The following is a 24384-nucleotide window of genomic DNA, read 5'->3' as shown; positions in this document are numbered from 1 at the left end:
GTAGTTGGAGTGATCGCTGCTCTTTTTAAAAGAGTTATAAACCAAGACTCTGTGGAATAATTGGACTAAATTCTAATGCAACAACCCTAAATTCCTCAATATTAATATTTTTTATTACTGTGTAATATCCTGCATTCCTATCCCCTTCACATGCACTATGGCTCACAGTTGACAATACTAATTGGTGTAAAGTTCATTGATATTTTTAAGGATAGGTTTTTTGTTGTGCTCTCCAGGTGGCCTGGCTCCACTCCACAAGCCTTGGCTCCTATGATTTTCTGCTGTCTTCCTGGATCAGAACCATCTCTCCCCTTTGTCCCGTGTATGTCAAGGATGGAGGGACCTGGCTTCAGAAGCTTATCTTTCCAGGCAGCCCAGCTTCTGGTTGTCCTACTGGACTTCAGCTCTGGCTCTCCAACCTGCCTGTTGCCATGGACGCTGTCCTCACTGTAATCCACTTAACTTCCCCTGCAGGGAACACTAGAGACCCAAAGTCTACTGCAGTCAGGGAGACAGAAAATACATTGATGAGCACCTGGCTACAGCAGAATGGGAAATTGTGAAGCAAAAATGCAGAAATTTGTGACATCCCCCCCCCCCCCCCCCCCCAATGCCCATGGCCAAAGAGTCAGAGTCTACAGGGCTCTGATTAAGATGAATGGGAATGTTCTCATCTCTTAAAGCTGTTTGATGCTCTGTACGTTCTCAAGAGGGTATCAGTACTTTGGTTGGCCAAGCAAAGTGAGGTCTAACAATCAATTTGATGGCATTTTTCTGTTTGATAAATTTTGAAGGCTGTATCAGTTCAATTCCAAAGTTTCAGGAATTGTTTATGGTTTATTACAACAACATGTAACCCACTAACCCCCATTTTTGCCCTATGACTATATGGTTGTTAACGGGCCTCTTTGCCTTGTAAGGAATCTTAGAATATGTGCCAACTACTTATGCTAAGCTATCTGTTCTACCTTGTGTTAGCTGTGACACTCAGAGTATTTTTCCCAGACCTGAAGAAGATCTCTGTAGCTTGAAAGCTTGTCTCTCTCCTCAACAGAAGTTGGTCCAAGATATTACCTCACCCACTTTCTTTCTAACATTCTGGGACCAACACAGGTACACCCCCACTGCATAGGGACTGTGCATCAGTAGGCAGAACTCTGTTGATTTTGGTAAAAACTTTGAACGCGGAAAATCGGGGACACATGAAACCTCTGGCTTCTGATTAGCAGATTCAGCTGCTTCAATCACCTCTGTAATTGTAGAACCAGTTGCTGGCTGTCATCAACACATTTCAACATAACAGTATACTCATCCATCTCAGCTGTGCTGATTCTCCCAATATAGTTTGAAAAAATGAGGACATCCTAAAAGATGCCATGGTGGAGGAGGAGGAATGAGGAGTACACAACTCCTGAGGGGGAGGAGCAGGGGCAATAGGGGAACCTGGTATGTGCAATGTGCTCAATCTACAGAAGCAACAAAGTGTATAATCCTCTAGTTACCCTTGAATCATATTTTCAAATTATCTTCACAACGGTAAGGACTAGAAATGCTTTTTTAAAATGAAAAATGAGATTCTGGTGCTTAGTTCTGTGGCAGCAGGTGAATTCAGTTCTTGTGGAATTGTGGAATACATGGGATTCTGTTTATAAAGGCTCTCAAAAAGAATGGATTGGTGGTGCTTGGTTCTACCTCTGATATTTTAGTGAAACTTGTACAAATGGAGACTTGAGTACAAGTGCCTGTTCATCAATTTCATGTCAACTGGACTCTACCAAAGCTGACAGAGCTGACAGAGCTGTGCAACATCCACTGCTATGTGCGGAGCAATTTAGTAATTTCTTTCGTTTCTGTTTGTGAGGGAAGTCTTTTAGGATGTCCTCATTTTTGATTAATAATCAAGTATTGGGCTTTTGAGGGGGCGGGGGAGGCGTGAGTATTGGGAAGTAATTTCACCATCTCCTGCTGTTTCCAGAGTGGCGCTATTAAATAGTGTTTGCAAACAAGAAACTGGATTTTGATTTAACATGTTCACACCACTCTTCTTGTGAACGTAAGATAGTTATCAGTGAAAGTAGGGTAGCCACTGTTCTAGAATTTCATTTGGAAATTATGGAGGAGAGTGAAGAGGGAGGAGGGGGGAAAAAAGAACAAAGGGGAGGTTTATATGACATCAGGAGTTATAGGAGGGGATAGACTGGTGTAGGGCAAGAAGACTTGTGAACCCTTAGTGTAGACTCCCTTCTTTAAAAGTTACTGGTAATGAGACATTTGGTATCAGCACTCTTTTAGTGTGAGGAAGTTGAGCCAAGGCACTTGGGAGAATGATGGTACCCTTCAGCATTGTGTATAATGCAAGGCAAGAAGGAGAGCAGTCAGCAAGGCCGTAATTTCAAGATCCCTTTAATACTGGAAGGGACCAGCTGCTGTCCACAATAAATAAACCCTTATGGCTGCTCTCTGCCTACAGTCCTGCTGTGGAAGATGTATCCTTTTGCAGAGCTTGTGTGCAAAAAATAAAGATTAATCTTTGCATTTGTAATCCAGTGCAACCAAAATTACAAATACAAGAACAAAAGAGCTCACTCAGCAATATCCTGTGTCACTTCAGGGGAGAATCATCTTTTCCTCTCCTTGGCTGTAAGTCCAGCTCCACTCTTGCTGTCCTTTTCTTCTTTTCGGCTTGGAGCGCTCCTTAGATTGTGTTCCTGTGGTTGTACCTCTTTGCACCAAGGCCAGGAGCAGAGCCCTGGGCTGGCTGCCAGTACCCCAGGCCGGCAGAAGGGCTGAGCAGGGTCGGAACCCCAAACCAGTAGCGAGGTGAGCGGGGTCGGCAGTTGGTATCCCAGGCAGCCCCACTCAGCCACTGCCGGCCAGAGGTTCCGTTCACTCAGGCAGGCAGCAGGCTGAGCAGGACCAGTGGCCGAGATCCCGGCTGGCAAGGGGACAGCGGCTGGAACCTCAGACTGGCAGCCGGCTAAGCGGCTCAGCCCGCTGCCAGTCTGAGGTTCCGTTCGCCGGCTCCTGCCAGCCGGGGTCTTGGCCGCCGGCCCCACTCAGCCTGCTGCCAACCGGGGGTTTCGCTCACACAGGCTGGCAGCGGGCTGAATGGGGCCGGCGGCCAGGACCCTGGCTGGCAGCAGCGTGCCAGTAAAAATCGGCTCGTGTGCCGCCTTTGGCACGCGTGCTGCTGGTTACCGACCCCTGTGCTAGTGCAAGGGTCAAGATTATATACCGGCGGCCACTTCCTCAAGCATTGAGGGTAGTAATATAGTGTTTTCCCCAAGAATTAAAATAAGTGGGGATGCTTGAATTTACAGGAAGAATTGGAAAACTACTAAATTGGCAACACTGCACTAGTTGACGACTGGGGAGGATGTAGGGAATGCTCGTGCTATCTAGCATCTCCCATCCGTTTAACTGATTGGCAGTAGTCCCCAGGTAGAAAGTGTGCTTTCTTCATAAGGCAGTTGGCAGGTTTTAGTTTCTTGCATGGGGCATGCCTTTTCACCCTGTGTTATCCTCATCTGAGGCTATTCTTCCCACCTGCTTCTAGTAGTTATCGGTCAGTCTTTTGATAATTAGACAGAAGCAGGGATTTAATAATTTTGATGAAAGCCTCAACATAGCCTTTGTAGAGGGAGGTCTGATGGCCAGTATCCATAGCTCCTGCTGTATCTTAAAGCTGTTTGGAATAATCACTGGAATGTGTTCAGCCTAGGGGATGGGACAGCTACATGGAAGACTTCCTGCCCTGCATCTCTCTTGAGGGATCTTGAGAGACCACTTAAGGGGTCTTTGGTAGCAGCCACTAGAACTGTATCCTGTAGCCACCCATCTGCTGTTTGTGAAGTGGTGGCTTCATTTGAATCCTGCAGGGGAAACGTTAATGAACTCTAAATCCTTCAGGCTAGTCCACATTACTTGGTCTTCCCATCTGAGCAGCTGCTACTGCCCTTTTGTCTGACTGGGATGCTGCTGCAAGAGTTTAGGATAGGGCCCCCTTGCATATACTTGGTCCGTATTTTAATTTTTGCTTTTGGTAGGGTGCCTGTCTCAACAGGAGGAAGGTAACCAGGGTATTTTTAAAATATGCAGTTCACACATGTCGCTATGTGCTCTTGTTCCTGAGGTTGTAGTTACCTCTGAGTTCCCACAATGTGTTTTTGGCCTGTGCTGCAGTTACGTTGTTGTTTTACTGGCTGTATAGCTTGACCATAGAACTTTTCATTGGTAGGCAGATCAGCCCAGTGATCCAGCTAATGCTAGTTAAGCCTTGGTCTCTAGATGCCTTTCAAGAGGCCAATCTGACAAAATGAAATACAGGCTGTCTTTCTGGGTCTGTGAACTGTGCAGCACAATGCATTGTATAGCCCAGAAGTCAGCACAGTGCTTATTGAGCTGATGCAACATGTGGAGCATGCAGTTTGGTTGTGTCACCATCTCCTGCTTCTGATGGCAAGAGAGTCAGTGTCATCTGAATCTCTTGGAGAACATTACATTCAGCGGAAGACCAGCTGAAGTGCGTGCAGGCAAAAAAGAGGAGGAGAAAGGGGGTGGCTTTGTGGTTAGGGTACTAGACTGGGCCTTAAGAGATAAGGGTTCATTTCCTGGCTCAGACACAGATTTCATGTGTGATCTTGTCACAGTCTCTCTACACTTCGGTTTTTTGTATGTAAATTACAGGGGTAAATTCATTAATGTTGATGATTGTTCATTTGTTAATCATTGATGATCTCAAATAGTATTGTGCTGGAGGCCATATAATTACGAAGTCAGCACTTGCTCACTTCCATTAGAGAAGCTCTGGTGCTGCTTGTTTGAGGGAGTGTGAAGTAGGATATGCATGCGAAACAGCTGACATGGGCTGCTGCCTCACACTTTTTTTTTTTTTTTTTTTTTTAATGAGATATCCCATCTCCTAGAACTGGAAGGGACCTTGAAAGGTCATTGAGTCCAGCCCCCTGCCTTCACTAGCAGGACCAAGTACTGATTTTTGCCCCAGATCCCCACGTGGCCCCCTCAAGGATTGAACTCACAACCCTGGGTTTAGCAGGCCAATGCTCAAACCACTGAGCTATCCCTCCCCCCGTGTTTAAGATCAAAACCATAGCTACCCATCTGCTAACCTATTGGACAAATTACCCATGTGTTTCAGGATTGAAATAATCCCACACCTTTGTCCTTCATCAAGTGCTGTGATCTGTTCTGCTAGTTGTCTATATAGTGCTGGAACACTAAAGATAGCCCTTTGGGAATTTTAAGCAGTACCACTACTGCTCTTTGGAACCTCTCCTGTTCCTCTTCTGTCTGCCCCTGCTTAGTGTACAGCACTGCAAGTATGTCAGCCATGAGAGAACCTACTCTCTGCCTGCTAGTACCAACTTTTGTGATAACTCCATAGACAGACCATTGGACTTTTCTGTTTTTTCAGAAGTAATTATCATATGCACTCTCTATTACCTTTAACTCTTCCCCTTCGTGATCTTTCCTACTTTGAAAACTATGCCATGATGAGTCATCCAAAGTGGAACCCTCTTCACTTACACTGGAGGGTTCTATGTTCTCCTGTGGTTGATCAGGAGCCTGCAGTACATCCTCTGTAGTGATGTTCCCCTTTTTCCAGGCCTTGGCTTCCTGCTTTTAGCAGTCCATTTGTCTAAAAAAGACTGTGCATTTATGGATTAGTCTTGTTGTCAGGGATGAGGAAGCTGCTATCTGCTGGTGGTGCTTAAATCAGGGCCTCTTTGGTCTTCTCCACAAGTCATAAAAGTTTTTTTGGCAGACACCTTTCTTCTAGCACTATGAATGTATCCCATGGTTATGCTGATAATCAGACCAAAAGAGGAATCTTACAAGTGGGAATGAAACATAGTAGGGAGCTAGACTTGCTGTGGATGTTCTCCTAGCCTCTGGAAAGAGATCCAAAGCAGACTACCCTGTGATCTGATATATCCTTCCTGATTAGAACTGTGCACTATTGTGGTGCTTATATAACCAACTGTGAGCAAGATGTTTGTTTCTAATCCAAGTGCCTCTAGGTAGCACAATAAACATGATAGACTACTTGAATGGAAATGTTTCCATACATAGCCAGCCAAGAGCTTCTGCCAGAAATTGTGCCTTGGTTAAAAATTAATGTTGTACATTGCTATTTAAAAAAAAAAACAAAACTACAGCTCTATTGATTTGTAGATCTTCAGCGTTTTCTCCTTTCTAATTGGAATGTGAATGGTAAATTAAAATACACAGTAGGTGGGAAGTGTGGTATTAATGACAAACAAATCTAAAATTACTATCCCCTGCCATTCTGGCAATCTGATTTTTAAAAAAGTTGAATAGTTTGGGACCTACAAACTTAGTAAAAGGAGGAGTTTAATTGTCACATTTCTCTGTACTTGCACTGGAGCATGTTGCTTATATTTCTGAATCTCAGATATACAAAACTTTGTTTAAACTGGTCAGGTGATATTTTTCTTAAATGATTTATGTCTGTCTCTACATGCTTATTGTCATGCTATTTCCACCACAGGTTCTGCTGTCTGTCATTGTTTGTGGAAGGAATTTATCCATCTTTGGAAGTCCACCAGACAGGGAAAGATGTGGGGAGACCCTCGACCGGCCAACAGAATGGGCCCTTTCCGGTAAGCATTTGGAGTTTATATGTCAAGGCTCTTCTTATGTGAAATGTTAACAATAACAGGGGCTATGGGGCTCCCTTCTCTGTTTACTGTTTGTCATTACTCACTGCACATCTTGCTATTGTGAAACTGTTTTTGGGTGAGCTATATGACCACTGTGGAGTTACTCTCAGTGGCTCAAACTGCCTGTTTTCTAGCCACATGTAATGTTCCAGCTTCCTATAAATTCCTGCTAGTTATTTCTTCTGCAAAGATAGCTGCTTCCAGCATTTCTGCTTCTCCTCCTTGCTCTTTTGCTGAACATACGCTTAAATTTAATGTAGCCATTTTTAGCTAAGGTGTTAATACACACCTAACTTTGACTCTAAGGAATTTTTAAAGATTATCATGTGGATCCTGTTGGCTCTTGGTTTCAACATTTCTTGGTTTCAAACATATCTGTAACTTCACTGCCTTTAAGGTTGCTTGTTTGTAGTGAATGTTTAGGCTACTTCCACACTATTGAGAGAGAAATCTGAGGGAGTACAGCTCAGAATGTGGAATGTACAATAGCGAGACACTTGTGAATGTCACTGTAACTCTCCTTACACTCAACTGAGAAGTACCAACACAATGGAACATTTCCCTTGCTTGCATTCCTCTGGCTGTCATTTAGACCCTATGTTGATATCGGGACACTGGGATTAGAAAAAGAGAGGTATCAGGAGCTAGGCTATTTCACTGTTTAATCACTAGTACTTAGTTTTTTTGTTATCCTTGTTAACTCGCTTATTTGTCCCTCTGAATGAATCTGCTGAGTTCAGCAACAGAAATGTACCCCACAGGGTTCTGAGGTAATAAGAATACTTCTGCTGTTTGAATCAGTAACAAGTAGAGATTGCCAAGAAATCATTTCCCTCCTTACCGCTTCATATATGAGTAGCTGTATATGATTTTATTTTACCCTTGAACTAATACTGTTCTGACTGATTCTAGATGATAGTGCTTTCCTGGTGTTTTCTTTCCAGTTGAAAATTAACTAGCAGCATTCTTTCAAGTGTTGGAGAATTCTTTATTTCCTCTTGATCCAAGTTATAACTATTGTTTTGCATTAGTGCTTTCAATATATCCATAGACAATTTGACTAAATTCAAATATGTCATCTCCCATGTCCGTGGGTGAGTGCTTCTGTCACTGTGAATTTTAAGGTGAACTTGATTTGCTAAGATTGCCAAAGAGGAGGTGTCTACTGATTTATCAGGATTTGGGATTGTTCTTTAAAGATTCTTGCTCTATTTCTGTTTACCTTTTAAGTTTTTTAAAAATGCATGGGAGTCAGACTTGGCTAAAATGAGACAGATTGTTCCATCCCCATAAAACCTATTAGTTACAAAACTACCTCTTGAGAAAAAAACCTCTTTCTGAGTCTCACTGTGCATAGAGAATTAGAACCTATGGCATTAGCAACATAAATTAGGTGCAGTTGCTGGGAAACTAGTATGACATAAGCAAGCTACACAGTTTTGAACGCTTGACCTGTTCCTAGGAACCTCTGAGCACTCCCAAACTCTCATTGAAGTCGGCATGAATTGAGAGTGCTCAGCATCTTGCAATATCAGGCAGGCCCTAGCAAAGAGGACAAACTGTTGTTGCATAGCATACTAATGGAGATGACTAGGTAACCTCCACCTCATGACCATTTAGGAAGTTAACCGTTCGTATCAGTGCTTAGAGAACCAAAGCAAAAATGGATCCCTCCAGAATGGGGCTAGTGATGCTTAAGCAAATACACCACTTGAAGCCTCACCTGGCTCCCTAGCTGCATATAGTGCAGGACTATGTGGCTTGCTACCATCATTAATCCATTAATATTGCAGGTTTTCCCTGTTGAGTGCTTCTGGAAATTGTGGTGAAATGGGAGCACACAAGTTTACTATTTCACATCTGTTGTATGCTGCCTCATCTTAAATTGCCAAACGTCAATGCCTTCTGTGGATCTTAGAGCTTAGAGAAGAATGTGCTTCTGTGTAGAGTTCAGACTCTAAGCACGTTATGAATAATACTGTCTTTATTTCTACAGTGGGAGCCAAGAAGAAAGGTTTGCTCCTGGGTGGAACAGGGAATATCCTCCTTCCCTTGATAGTCTTGCTCAAGAAAGACACTCTGGCAACTTCTCTGGCAGAGAATCACTTCCTTTTGATATCCAGGCACTCTCAGGCCTTCTCAATCCTCAGTTTGCCAACAGAGAGGAAGCTCCTTTCACCTATGGAGCTAGAGATGGATCACGGAGTGATTTCAGAGGTGGGGAGGGTCATCATGATTTCAGGGGCAGAGACTTCCCACCTTCTGACTTTCAGAACAGAGACGATTCACAGTTGGACTTCAGGGGCCGGGAACCGCCCTCTTCCGAATTTAGGGGCAGGGAGATGTACTCTGGAGATTTCCAAGACAGAGAGGGGCTGTCTATGGACTTCAGGGGTGGGGATGTTCCTTCTATGGATTATAGAAATAGGGAAGCAAGCCGTGTGAGTTACAGGGACAGGGAAGCGCATACCATGGACTATAGGGGTAGAGAGGACCTCCCATCAGACTTCAGGAGCAGGGGTTCATTTGATCTGGATTTTAGAGGTAGAGATGGAGCCCATTCAGACTTTAGGGCAAGGGACATGCCTGAGTTACACTATCGGGGCAGAGAGCATTCCTATTCAGACTTTAGAAACAGGGATGTACCTGACGTGGACTTCAGGGGGATGAGTACCTCTGATCTGGACTTTAGGGACAGGGAGACACCACCTTCAGATTTCAGAAATAGGCATAAGTCCCGATCTGATCAGGATTTTAGGGGCAGAGACATGGCTCCTCCTATGGACTTTACAGACAGGGAGATGCCCCCTGTGGATCAGAATCTTATAGATTTTAGGCGCAGTCAGTCTACTATACCTTTAACAGACAGAGAGCGATCTGCCTTAAGCACAAACAAGAGAGAAGAGTCTACACGTGATCTTATTCTAGACAGATCTCCCTTTGGCATCCAGAAAGGAGAGTTTCAACATTCAGAGCCGAGAACCAGAGAAGAAGAGTCCCTTGGAGTGGGTCTTGAAATTGAGTCTTCGCTAGATTTCCCGAATAGCCGTCGGCCTCTTCAAGATAGAGATGAGCCACCGCCGACCTTTGCGAACGAGCAGCAGCTTTCTGGTACTGAACATCAAAGATCAGATTCTAGTCTTGTGCTAAAGGGCGAAGGTGGTCTGGATTTCCTCGGAAGACAAGATACTGATTACAGAAACATTGAGTACAGAGATGTAGATCACCGGCTGCCAGGAAGTCAGCTGTTTGATTATGAGCATGGCAAGTCCTTTACAGAAGGAAAACCCAGCAAAGATTCTAGGCAGGATCTTCAGGTATGTGGTTTTGTAAAAACTGAATGAGTCAAAACAGGTCCTTTTTTTATTTAAAGTATGAGAAAAAAGGAGGGGAGGGGCAGCGAAGGAGATTTCCGTCCAAATTCTAGAGGTAGCACTCCTATCCCTCTATACCTACCCTTCCCTGAATGCCTCCTCATACTCTAATTTTCTACTCCCATTCATTCCCTCTCCACCACACATTTAACTTAGTCCAAAGTAATATCAACATAAATATTTCAAGCTATTTTTAAAATTTCCAAATATCTCCTGCTTTTGGGAGCACAATGAAACTGTGTGTTGGCTTATCCCACTTTTCTTTAAAATCTTTTAGAGCCCCTGATTTTTCCAGGACTTTGGCCACTTCTTAGCAGTGACCGAGGGTTACTCTGAATGATGTGGCATGTAGACAAGTATTTACTGGGGCTAGATTGAAACTTCTTTATGGAATCTAAGTGCATTTGAAATAGCTCCAAGTTTAAAAGGCTACAACCAGCCAACACAGCTCGGAGCCATTCTGCTTATGAATTGTGCCCTGCTTTATTTTGTTGTTTTGTGTATTGCGGACAAACGTGTCTCCACTGTAAAACTATCTTGATTCTGAACTCAAGGACCAAGATTACAGGACCTGCCCCAAAGATGTGAAACCAAGCAAGCTCATTCGGCTAGGAGGAGTTCCTGAAACTGCCACAAAGGATGATGTAAGTGGGTTTTTTTTAATTCCTCCAAAGTTTATCAAATCTGTAGCAAAAGTATATAATATCCCAAATGTTGCAAGCAGTTCCCAGCCTGGTCTGAAGAACTGAAGAGATTTTTAATTAGAGAAGAAGAGCAACTTTTCTTTTTTAAACAAAAAATATAAGCTATTGCCAATCTAAAATGTATTTTCAAGCCTCTTGTGTCCAAGAGGTGGGCAGAGTGCAGTTTACACCAGCTCATAATTTTTTCCACATGGAAATCCCAGGTTTTAGGGGTGACCACAGTACTACTTTTTTCTTGTTGTTGAGACTTTGACTGAGAGTAATGTAGAGGTGACACTCTTGGGTGCTCGTAGATGGGGAAATTTAGTTCACTTTAGCTTGATCGCTTAAGCCTGTCTGGTGGGCCTAAGGCTTTTCACTTCACTGTCTTTCAGGCTGCCTTATATTCCTGTATTACCTCATCTGTATTTACCTTGTAGCCAGAAAGGGAGCTGCAGGCCGCTCCATAGGCAATAGCTGGGAGGTGCTAAAATAGTATCCTATAGAGATAGAAAACATATTTCCTACTACACTTGAGCTTAGTCAAAAAGCCAACACTGGTTGTTAGCCTTCCTCTGTGAGGTGGTAGAAAAAGTTACTTCCACAGAGCTCCAATAGTCAGCCCCAGGGTGTATCTCATGGGAGTTCCAGACTATGGGGCTCTTGCAATGTAGTGCTCTTTAGTTCAGTGATGATGATCAGACTTCTTGAGAATTGGGCCTGAGAACTCAGATGAGGAACTTACTGTGTCCTGAGATAGTGCGATGTTAGAGGAAATAAAGGCCCAAACAATCTCAAAGGTAACTAGTGATCAGTGATTTTAATAGTAATAAATGGCCAGAGAAGTGATTGCAACACATTAAGAAGAAAACATTCTGAATGGAGAGGACATTAAAACTTAAATAACTAAGCTCCATGCACCTGAATTCTGCTGTAATGACAGTTTCTTTCTTTAAAAGGCAGTTCTCAGATGATAAGGGGACTCTGTGGGAGAATATGCCTCTTTGTAATGGAGTTCGGAATCCAAAACTGACAGAAGTCTTATGAGAGTGTTAGAGAGAGGAAACAGAGTACAGGAAAAGCTATCTTGCCTTCCTAAAGTAGCCTTGGTTTGGTGTGTGCTGTGAAACTAATGTTGACTCTTGGTTTGTCTCTCTAGATTCTGAATGCTTTCCGAGCGCCTGATGGGACACCTGTGAAAGACTTGCGCCTAAAAGATTATAGTTCAGGTGAGAATGTTTTTTCAGTGCTTCTGGTCTCAGGGAGCTGGGGTGGGGTTATCAAAAGGCCTTTATTAGACTGGTGCTCACTTATTCTTTTTATTTAAATTGTTTGATGCCATAATCATAGGTAGTATGGACTGAAAATGCCTATTGAGTCATCTAGTCTATACCCTTGCCGCGTACAAGATTGATGGCATCAATCACAGATTTGGTACTTCAGAGGTTAAGCACATGTACTACCTGTGCTCTAGCCATGTGTGAGTGACAGAAAGCAGCTAAGCTATCTGATGAACTCCTTCAGGAGAAAACCTGTATGCACAGTGGGCAATGTTTGTTCCCAATAGAGGTTGCCTGTTAAATCCTTTTATTTGGCAATTGGTCTTAACCATGAGGTGATTGCCCTCTGGAAAAAATTCTATACAAATAGGCTTCTCATTAGACCTTGCATCACTGACAAATGTTGCTATTTTTGTAATCCCAAGCTATTGTCGTACATCCTAGCTATGAAACTCACGTCAAAATGTAACTTTCACACGCATTAGGATGGCTTTCCTCATATCAGAGGATGACTTTTTTCATTTTCCTGATTCACTTTTTTGTGCTTCTGACATGTATTCACAAGACTTGCAGGGTTCCTTTCTAGGTGGGAAAAAAGGTGTCGAAACAAGTGCAATGGTAGGAAATGAGGGATGATTCTTGGGGGTGTTAGAATTACAATAGAAAGAAAAGTCTGGATACAATGGGGAACCGTCTGAAAGCATCTCTCCCTGCTCTGATGATACTGAACAGCTTCTGCTCCAAAGTGAATTTTTCGTTTTACAAACCCTTAAAAGGAGGAGACTCTTGTGTTTTATATAAAAAAAAAAAAAAAAGCTAAAGTTTCCATGCTGGCCATTGCATTATACCATTGCTGGTCTGGATTACTTGCTGGATAGTTGTAATGCCTGGGGTTAATGCATTACTTATTTACAATTGAGCCAGGAACAAGGGAGTATTTCACAAAGTGAAAGCTTTAATTGCATCTTTGGTTCTGAGCAGCTGTCAAAGGAGTGATCTCCACCTTTCCACGTCCCTTGAACAAAAGAATGTCCCATAGTGATGTCACCTGCTTTTGCCTAACAAGCAGGATTCACAGAGGATATGGGTAGTGCCTCTCTGCTCCCTTCCATCCTCCTTGAGTATAACACAGTGTGGCTATCATCAAGCTTATGTAATGAATACAGTGCAACACCACAATTATCGATCAGTATATTTGTACACAGAGACAAGCTGGGTGGGGTAATATGTTTTCTTACCTCACCCATCTTATCTCTCTCATGTCTTGGATCAACACAGCTACAACACTCTGTTTGTACACATACAGACATGATTCTGTCTGATACTCTTTCTCAGGGGTATGTCGTTTCTTTTCAGTAAAAAAATAAATTCCAACCTGGGCTTCTCTTCACAAGTCTTGCAACTCCAATCAATTTGAATGTATAGTTAGGCTTTTGGTAGAGAGCTAGTTTCCAAAGGTGTCCAGATGTGGGAGGTAATGTCTGAAGCTGCATGCTGAGGCCTTAATGCCCACAGATGGTTATACTTTAAGGCAAGAGGTGCAAATTTCCCTTATACACGGTAAACAAAATGTTCTGTTTCAGTTCTCATGTCCTCATCAGCTTAGCAAGAAATGTATTTCTGTTGTTGTAAAATAGTAGTAATACTTTTTTGGTGAGGGAAATGGTTGACATTTTAAAAAAGTAGCTTATGTTCTGTGTGCTAATTTGTTCTAATTTGATTGGTCAGTGGCCCTGCTTCCTATTGACTTGTCTGCAGTAGTGCAGAACTATTCATGGTCCACATAACCATACTTTAGCCAGATGCATTGTTTTGACAATCCAAAGATTTGAGGTTCAATGCAAAACAAAATCTGTTATTGCAACATGTCTGAGAATTTTAATACTAGTCAGGAATCTCAGAAGTTATGTAACTTATCACATCAGTAACTTTCCTTTGTGTATATGTGTGACAACAAAATAACTTTCTAAAAATGTGGAAAACATCTTTACTTGATCAGGTAACTAAAAAGGTGAAAGCTTACGTAAACCCAATTTAAAGAAAGTGAGCTGAGAAACTGAAAAATTGAGCTCAAAGTTTAGTTTTTCTGAAAAGTTAAGTCTGTTTGGAAATAGGGGCCCAATCATGATTGGGACTCAACGACTGCAGTAACCATGTGTATGCTTAAATATACATACAATCAAAGGCAACATCATGCTGCAAATTTCATTATGGAAGGTGCTAGGTAATACACCTATGCACACCAGCTATATTGATTATTTTGGTGAAAAAAAATGACAGTATAGTTCAAAAGAGCTAGTGCTAAGTCCATCTATGCATGGGTAATACATTTTTCTATGCGTGCAACTTCTGTGTCAACACAGCAAGAACTATATATTATTTTAACGTTATTCATGAGTCTAATTGTGCACTTCATGTTGGCAATGTGTCTTGGAGAGAAGAGGACTGCAGATATTGGGGAAAGGAAGTGCCAATAGCTAATAATGCTCAGTGTGGAATAAATGTCCCATAATTAGTGTTCAGATCAGTTTAATGACAGTTAAGCTCTTTTTATCATATGTAGGGCCCTACCAAATTCACAGTCCATTTTGATCAATTTAATGGACATAGAATTTCAAAAATCATAATTTTCATGATTTCAGCTATTTAAATCTGAAATGTCATGGTGTTGTAATTGTAAGGGTCCTGACCTGAAAAGGAAGGGTTTGTGTGTGTATGTGTGTGGGCTTTGCAAGGTTATTGCTGGGGGGTTGTGGTACTGCTACCTTTACTTCTGGGCTGCTGCCTGCAGAGCTGGGCCCTCAGTCAGCAGCTGCCACTCTTCAGCCACCCAGCTCTGAACGCAGCAGTGCAGAAGTAAGGGTGCAATGGTATGGTATTGCCACCCTTATTTCTGCACTGCTGCTGGCGAGGCGTTGTCTTCAGAGCTGGGTGCCCAGCCAACAGCCGCTGCTCTCTGGCTGCCCAGTTCTTGAAGGCAGTACAGAAGTAAGGGTGGCAATACTGTGACCCCCCGCAACTCCCTTTTGGATCAAGACCCCTAGTTTAAGAAACACTGGTCTCCCCCGTGAAATCTGTATAGTATAGGATAAAAGCACACAAAAGACCAGATTTCATGGTCTGGGACGCATTTTTCATGGCCGTGAATTTGATAGGGCCCTAATCGTGTGTTGTCATGGTGAGCCTTGCTGTGTGACTTTTTTCAAGACTAGTTTGGCAAAATGTTTTTACAGTAGTTAGTCTTTCTCTGAGATTAGTAGCTTGATTAATTTATTCAGGCTTATAAAGATGCATTTTTAAAAATGATGCATGTGCATTAAGGGAAAAACATTTTCATCTCTGGACTTGCTGAGCATGGAACACTGTTTCTGACACAATGGTACATGATTTTGATGTGCATATGAGCTATCTACCCTTTAGACAGTTTGGCCTAAGAGGCATATAAACAGTAAAACAATTACCTGGATTTAAAAAAAGTAGAGAAACTAATCGAGAACTAGCTTAACTACTATATTATGAGTTCACCTGACTTTAACCCAAACACCCAGGACATTCACAGATGTGTTAGACATCTAATATTCAGACCAAATATGTTCTGCCTTATTACCTTATGGAATGTTAACTCAGAGCTTCCATGTGTTTACGTGGTTAAGGTGGACCTCTAACTTTTGGACTAATGCGTGTACCTATGTGTTAGAGGTACCAAGAAAATTTGTTCAGACAGTTTTTTTGTATCCCCCTACCATAATTGTGTGTGATAGTGTTATCAAAAATAAGTACATTAATAGTTTAGATTGTTGTCTCTTCCTCTGGCTGTATCTTTTTGGAGGGTATCAGTCTTGCCAGCTCAATTAATGTCTTGAGAATGGTGTCTATAGTGTTTCCTTAAGAGTTACGAGCCATTTTGCTCTGTAATCCCCTTCTTATTCTGATGGGAAGTATGTATTCCCAATCAGAGTGGAAGCTGAGCTATCTTTTTGGTAGATACTAGTGATTTGCTTATGAATAGCTTCATGAGAAGTGGTTATGTAATTATTGACTAATAGCTCCCTTTTCTCCATTCAGAGTAACTTGATCTCCAGTAGTCCAGCAGGGGTCAAGGTTTTCAAGGACACTTAACCTTGTGTGTTGTGTGCGGTGGAGCTTTTAATCATGTGTGAAATGCCGCTGGACCAGTTTTGTCATGTGCTTTGCTTCTTCCATGATACTTTCTGTAAATTTGGCATGATACTAACACTGCCAGAAAAGTTTGAAGCTCTTCAAGGGATCTCACATGAGTACAACTCTTCACTTCTTTTAAACCTGCTTGTACTTTAAAACCCAGATGTAGCTCCTCCAAACTTTTTTCTTCAATCTTTATTTCTACTTTTCTAGGTAGGGTTTAAACATAAAACAAAAAGACTGAGAAATGATCTTGTGTGACCGTTGTGCACAGAACATTCAGGATCACTGTATGTATGCCCTGCCCACCAGAGGGTGAGGAGCTGTCTTTATTTTAAAGGGCCTTTGGCTGCCTGTTATGAGTCATGTTACTTTAAGAAACACTGCACCAGTATTTGCCAAATACAAAGACAACCCAAAGTTATGAATGAGAGCATGAGGTTGGCTATACTCCACCATCCTCAACCTTCTGTTCAAGTGAATTGTTCCTCTGGAAACTCTCTGCAGTGGAAAGAGCATGGAAGGGTCTATTTTTCAACTGAGATTCGTGCTAGGGTTGGTACCGACGGTTGGGGAAGCTGTTTAGGGGAAATGAGCCCCAAGGAGAGGTTGCTGGTAGACCTGTGAGGATGTGCCAGCTTACTCTACGAGCGCATCTGGGGAGCCAAGAGGAGTTCTTCCCAGGCTGGGAGACCCTTGCGGAGGATGGACACATTGGCCGAGGTGGAGAACGGAGCGCCCAGAGAGGAATCCTGTGAAGCGGAGCTGGAGGGATCAGGTGAGCCAGGGTGGAGGTAGTGTTGGTAGAAGAAGTGAGATCTACAGGAGCCTATTTAAGCACATTTTAAATGATTTCTGCGTAGAAATGTTGGGAAGCAGGGAGACTTGAGTGAACCCCCCGCCCTTGTTTTTTTAATCAAGGAGAGCCTGTAAATGTTTCTTTTGAGAGAAGAATTGAAGGGAAGTTCCTGAGGGCGTTGTATAGTGAGAGCTGGGAATACCTCTTTAATTGGGTAGTAATACAGGGCTGGCTTGGGTGCAGGGAGGGGGCTGACTAGATTTGTATTAGAGATAGGGAGCATCCCAGAAAAGTATCTGAAGACAGGCACTGCTGTGACAGACCTGTGATGCTAAGGGGCCCTGTGTATGTGTGATGCAAGAACTGGACAAGGGTGTCATGTAAGGACTGAGCACCAGAGCTGGGGGGGGACGGAGGGTGCACTTGTGCCAGGATACCAGGGGCATGATCTTAGTCTTCAGAGCAGGGGGGAGACTAGAGAGGTGTCATCCCTGCCAGTAGGAGGAGGAGGGACCAGTTGAGTGTAAGTGTCCAATTGTGGAGGATAGGAAATTTGTATTGGCCAATAACAATAGTGCTGTGTAGGGAATTAATGGTATTACCTTACAATGTGCATGACCTCTTTTAGAAACTGCTTGTTAATAGCAGCTGTTCTATTTTATGTTAATATTTTTGGAATAATTTTGGGTTTTGGCGAGTGCCATCAGCACCAAAGACCATTTCCCATTACCTTTTTTCATAGGCACTGAATCCTTTCCCTCTTTAACCCTTTTGTCTCATTTTTAGTGATCACTGCAGCTCTTTCCCTTGTTGGCGTCCCTTGAGTACTGCTCTGTAGTCCAGTCAGCAAGGGAATGATATTAATGTAGCCGCTTTCCTTCCCTGGAATCAAGCACACCAATTTGTGTTTGATCTCCATAGCCCTGCAGAAATGGCCTAGCAGGTGGACAGTGCAGTGCACTGCCGCCATGTCCTTGGCTCCATTCCACACCAGTTGTTTAACGCAGTTCTTCCTGGTACTTGACCCAGGAATTTAACTGCTCACTCATTCTGGCTAAGCTCTGCCACATTGGCATCCCATTTACATTTCAATTCGTAGGCTCCACAGGCAAACTAAAAAGGGGATTCTTCCTGGTGCAGTCTATCCCGTATATCAGAGCAGTGGATGGTTAGCGTCAGAAATATTTCAGTAGATGTCTGTTAAAATTTAAAATTGTTCTCTATGTAAAGTTATTCACTTGGTAAAAGCTCATGGTAGGCCTAGTAGTTAATGCCTTGTCAGTGGGGATTTTATATATTTCTCTCTTGGGCTGAGCATCCCACATGTTGGGGCATAAGCTCTCCATTTTCCTCATCCAGGGAGCATTCTAAGGGAGAGTGGTCCCTCTCTTCATTAAAGTAGAGCTCTTGCTTGTTATGTCCTGAGGGCTTCATTGTCCCTTCACTTGGCATACTTTTTTCCAATATAACCTAATCCCAGATCCCTCACAGCAGCCATGATTGTAGCTGGAGGGACATGGCAGCCTCCTTAGACTGCTGCCTTGCATCATCACAGCCTGCCGGTGCTGGTGAAATTGCACAAGGCATTGCTGCACCTTCCTGTCCCACCACCTCTCGAAGGCTGCAAGTACCACCACTCTGACACTGCTAGCCCCACAATACCCGTGTTTGCAAGCTCACATACCCCATGTAGCATTGCAAGGCAAGCTGATGGTCTGGGCAGTGGGGATTGTTTGGGAGGAGGTGGGGGGCAGGATCATACTAAACTGAAGCCTTTTGTTGTTTCCTTTCAGGAATGACTCGACCCCCTCAGGCTAATCCTCTGGAAGTGTGGATTTGTGGCCACACAGTGGTGACCTCACTGTGGAAGAGGGGTTGGTGCCATCCATATGGAGCACGATTAGGGATAGACCCCATCAGGGCTCGTGTATCGTGGTTGGGTACGAAGGACATGCTGTGGGATGAGTTGTTGTCTCTAATACAATCTGTCGTGCAGAGGGGCGTTTTGCCTGATGTGATAATTATACACTTGGGGGAAAACGACTTGGCTCACCAATCAAGGCTGGGCTTAATCAAGAGCATGAAAAATGACCTTACAATGTTGTGTTCAATGTTTCCCAAGACCAAGATTGTGTGGTCCACTCTATTGCCTAGGACATGGCCAGTGTTAGACAAACCCCCAGGAGTTGTAGAGAAGTCCAGGAAGATGATTATTAAGGAACTCTCCAAATTTTGCAGCGTGTTTGGGATCTCAGTTTTAAGGCATGACCAGATTATGTATTCTTCCCCGGAGCTGTTCAGCCCAGATGGTGTTCACCTGTCAGAGATCGGGGAAGGTATTTTCAATGCCAGCCTACGAGAAGCAATTGAATCTTGTTTGTAGCCAGCTAGAGTGCCCAGGACCAAAGTGTTGGTCCTTGCTGAACAGCGACACTGGCTCTTGTTGGTCCTTCCAGCTGGATGGACAATTGGCTTTTGACAAGTCTGCTGCAGTTTTAGGGCTACAGTGGTCTGCCTCTTCCCAGTAGAAGGCATTCCCTGGCACCTTCTTCTCACCCAGGGAGGTGTCTGGGAGGTAGGCAATGGATTGTTGCTAGACTCTGTGCAGAAGTACTTGACTAACTGATTAGCCCTGCTATAGAGAACGATTTATACAACAACCCTGAAATGCAGCAGCAGGCAAGGCTGTCCATAAAACACTGTCACGGCTTTTTGGACACTTTTTTGGAATACAGCTGTGCTCAGCCCTTTCACCTCCCCAGCACAAAATCTGAAACTTCCTAGTCCCTTAATGAGTCAGCACTCTGCCTGCATTAACATTTCTTATTGAATTAGTTGCTTTCCTACATGATTTAGTAAAAATCCCCATCACAGATCGTTTGATAAGTATGAGATGATAAAGTGTTTAGCAGCATTTTAATTCAGGGCTCCTGTTCTGCCCCCACTTTGCCTCATAAGCAGCTTCCAACCCTCTTATGGATTTTTTTATTGATGGTCCCTGCTCTTTATTAGAATCTGGGATATTCTGTATATATACTGTTGTAAGATTTTGTCCTTAATAAAGCTGCAACGTACAACCTTTCAATATTGTGGTTTTTTCCCTCCTCCCATGGGATCAAGTCTTTAGGCTGTGACCCTTCACAGCAAGAAGTGTTGTCCCTTTTAGGGTACTTAGCAGCTTTGACTGTTTTAGTCCCTCTAGGCTGAGGGATGATGGAGGGGGTTGGGGCTTCTCCAGTGAAGGGGCAAGAGGGGTCAACCCCTCATGCCTCTTTGGACTTGGTCATTTCTGTATGCCACCTCTCAAAGGATGCACTGGCTGTAGTTTAAGGATAAAATTGTTTTAATCTGTATGATATATTATGTTTGCCTTCATATTTCTAAAAGTTTTTGGTATCTCTTTTGGCATCAGTGCCTTTCTGTTGGCACAGCATTGTTGTTTGTTGTATTTTGAGTGTGTGTGTGTGGTGCTACCCTTTCAGTACAGAGGGGGCAGTAACTTATTTTATCATTAATAAAGTGGTAGATTTTTACCTTGCCAAGAGTTTGTGGTTTTGTATTCTCAGTCTACAGTGGTGGGGAATAGGACCTGGTTTGTTTATTTTTTTATATTTTATTGACCTTCCTTTCCTTCAAAATAAGGGGAGAACAGAAAAGAAGGCAAAGGAACAGAAAGATAAAGGAATGGGAGGGGAGTAAAGGGGGTGTATGGAGGGAACTGGGGAGCAACATCTCAGTTTTTGGACAAGGTTTCTGTTATAATCTGTCATCCAATACCAGGAAACAATCTCTTCTGCCCCCTGCCCTTCCATCCAACTCTTCATGGCTTTAAAGAAGTCTGTCTTATTTACATATGACTTATGTAGCACACAGGTTTAGCAGGGAAATTCATATAAACCCAGAATACATCAAATGCTAAGAACTTCTTTCCTGTATATTCTGAATTCCAGTCCCACCACGAATCATCAGCTGCTGACATTCAGCATGTGCTGTACTAGTGATTCCCTGTTAGAATTGGCGTGATTTGGGTAAAAGATGGTTTGATATGTTTCACAATATTTTAATGGTTTTAATTTTTTTAACCAGTTAATTTTACTATTTAAAAATAAAAATTATAAGCTTTGCAATATTGTGTTTAGAAAAGGGTGTCCCATGCACCACATAAATAAGCTTCATGTTCATCTGGGATGAGTTGGTATGGGGTTGCCATGCTGTAAATGCGAGATCATTGTGCGTTAGTGTTAGAAGCTGATTATCTGCAGTGGGATTGGACTTCAGGACCTGCAAAGGCTAGGGGCCAGGTAGGTCTTAAATTCAGAACTTTATCCTGGTGGTTAGGATTATGTGCCAAATGTTTGATTTTTGGTTTAGCTTATCAAGTCCCCTTTAATGTATCATCACATCACCTGAACCCTCTGTGGGAAGAAAACTTTAACATAGAGGATGGGAAAAAATTAATTTGTGTAGACATTTATTTACACAGAGTGTATTATATTTTAGCAAAGATTAGGAGCTCAGAATTTATTTCCTCAGTTATATTGTCAGTGAGCTTAGTGGCTCAGGCAATGCAGCCAGTTAGTCTTAAATGCGTACTCTTGTGCATCTTTTCCAGTAACATTGGTGTTTTGCATATTCATGCAGACCTCATCACAGCAGGAGTTGATCCTGTCTGAACTTCTGTTCATGAAGTCTAATGCAACACTTATAAAAGTTGTTGGAGGTTTTTTTGGGTGGGGGAGAAAAAAGTTAAAATAGCTTTTTATGGTGGTTCATTGGTCTGGGAGGTTTCTCTGCATCAGTACAAATATCTATGTGAAGTGTTGCTATATCAAAGGTAATTTAAAATTAGGATTTACTGAAGGCTTCTTCTAAAAACTAATTTTTTTCTCCCAGATACCCTGAGTGTTTTTTGTTCTGATCTTCTCTCTACCTTACCAGACTCTTCATTCCCAGGCACAGGCTACATTAGTATTGTTGGTTCAAGTTTGTCCATTCCCAAATGCCTCAAACCACCCTCTGTTTGCACAGGTGATGCTAATATGACAGATCTGTGTTCTCAGAAGAATCTGCTCACTGTGTAAATATTGGTGTAGAATTGTTGAAATTATAGCCTGCTATAAATGTTCTCATACTAGTATCTAGATGACAGCAGAATAAGAGGAAGTTTTTAATTAACACTTTTATTTTTTAGTTCAGTGTATTGGCCAGAAATTTTTTTTAACTGAAAAGTTATATTAGGATACAGATGAAGTTAAATGTGTCTAACTTGCCCCCAAATCCACACTTTAAGATCCCTAACTATTAGCAGAATATGTAACACAAATATGCTTTGAAACCAAAGAGTTGAATGTTAGAATTCCTATTTTATTACATGGTAAGGAGCAAGTTCAGGGTTCTCTGTTTCCCCAGCAAGAGTTGACCTTGCTACAGGAGTTAACCCCAGGGTTTGCCTACACATAAGGGTTTAAATTAAATGTATTTAAAATCGGGTTAAGGTGGTACAAACCCTTGTGTGGACACCTATAGCAGTTGAAACTTGTCTTCTATTGGTTTAGCTAGCATCTGCAAATTACAGGTGCAGTGAGTGGCCATACACACACGTCCGCCAGTTTAATTAAATTGGCTTGAAATCTGTAGTTAAATTGATGCAACTTTGTGTGTAGACAGAGTTGCAGATTTAGAATTTACGAAGCCTTGTGGCTCAAATAATGAAAATGTCTTTGCTTGTCTATGTACTTGTTCTGCTCCTGCTGTTACTCTGTATTACCATTGGTTAAAAGTATTTCAGTCCAGCTTTATGGCTGGATATTTTCAGAAATGCCAAATGATGCCCAAATTCCTTAGACTCCCTTGAAAATCTTAACCATACAGCTGTAGTCGCTTATGAAGATATATTTTTGGGCTATAAGCATATGACTATGGAGAGCTGCATTAATCTCCGGGGTCTAATGTGTAAATTTAAAATAAACTTGAAATGAGGGGTGCTACTTCATTCAAAGTTCCCCCTTTCGTAATTAAGTATTGCTGAGGTCTGAGTGAGACCAATATGTGATGCAGAGTCGAAGCGCTTGGGGGACATTAAGGTGACAGGTATATTTGTCTTAATTTGTTTAGCTTTTGTCATTTAACTATTTGATAGACCTAAGCACTTAAATGTTCTTGGTAGATTACAGATAACATGAATAATCAGTTTGTTGATGTGGTTATTGAATTTTGCTTATCCAACTCATTAAATACAGTTGCATGAGGTGAGGAGTAAAATAAGCTGGAAGCAATGTTGAGTGCTCTTGTCTTCCGAAATCTAGTGGGAGAGTTGGCTCTAAAATGTGGTGATATGTTTTATTATGGATTCCTTTTGCTAAATCAGTGTGGTGTGGCCTATTCCCCCTGCCTGTTTATCCCCCAGAGCTGTGATTGGCCAGTTCATGGGCTGTGCAGAGGTGCCATTGGCTGCCATTTCATTTGGTGCCTTGTTGAAGATGCCCAAGAGGGAAGGGTGCAGCATAGAATGGGGGCATAGCTGGGCCTGTCGCTCTGGTGAAGGAGGTGCCGCTTGACTTCCTGGACAGTCTCTGATTTAGATCTCTGATCCCAAGATGCCTTAGAGGGGCCTTCCTTGTGGATTGTGGCCTTGAGGTCTGGAATAACAGCAGGGAAGGTTTGACATCCCTTTCTCCTCAGATTTAGGGGACAAGAGCAACAGGTGGTTTCCAATCCTATTCAGGATGAGTGTAACTGGGGAATTCCATCTTCATCTGCATGGACTTTGTGACAACATGCCTCAGGCAGCTGAGACCGGGTCAAGGTATCACAGTCCTTACGTAATCTGCTCTTGGATTGGTAGAAAAATCTATAGCTCCAAAGATATTTGGGGTGTACAAAGTGGGTTTAACAAAGTTTGAGTTTTAGGAGTTGTTGGGGTCTGTTTTTGTGTGTTACCCATACCAGAGCTTCAGCAAGTACGTGTCACAAAGCTGTTGGTCCGTTGTAGGCTTGCCTCTTCCACAGATTGGAATGGAAGAGGGAGCTTGGCTCTTAGGAAGCAAACTACCCTCCTCCTGACCCTCAAGAGATGTCCCAGCTGGTGTGGAGATGGGAGTCGAGCTGACTCAACAGCACTGGCATGGTCGCCCAGGGCAGCAGCTGCTCTGCCACCCCAAGAGTGTGCGAGGATACAATGAATGGAACAGATACCCCCACTTCCCTGCCTGGCTATTGTGGAAGGGGCAGCTGGGTTGATCCAGTCACCCTAGTTTGGCAGCTCCTGGTAATATTCATGATATCCTTAAAGGGGCAGACATTCCACTTCCCCTGTCTGACTGATGGAAAAATCAGGCAGGAGCTGCCCCTAAAATTAGGTGACTGCCTATGAAGTCTGTTCCT

At 42.8% G+C, this 24384-nt stretch overlaps 1 protein-coding gene across 1 annotated transcript in view; it reads left to right on the top strand.

Annotated features, from left to right (window-relative positions):
• Positions 1-24384, top strand: part of RBM6 (RNA binding motif protein 6) — a 131777-nt gene that overhangs the window by 9271 nt on the left and 98122 nt on the right. Inside the window, exons 2-5 of the mRNA XM_054033806.1 lie at positions 6533-6644; positions 8701-10021; positions 10633-10722; positions 11921-11990. Of these exons, the coding sequence (XP_053889781.1) occupies positions 6601-6644; positions 8701-10021; positions 10633-10722; positions 11921-11990 (1525 nt within the window). The 5' untranslated portion in view covers positions 6533-6600. The remainder of the gene's footprint in view (positions 1-6532; positions 6645-8700; positions 10022-10632; positions 10723-11920; positions 11991-24384) is intronic.

Source organism: Malaclemys terrapin, chromosome 7, assembly GCF_027887155.1.
Source record: "Malaclemys terrapin pileata isolate rMalTer1 chromosome 7, rMalTer1.hap1, whole genome shotgun sequence".
Lineage (NCBI taxonomy): Eukaryota > Metazoa > Chordata > Testudines > Emydidae > Malaclemys > Malaclemys terrapin.
Note: the sequence above shows the minus strand (reverse complement) of the source record. Positions and strands in the feature narration are given on the sequence as shown.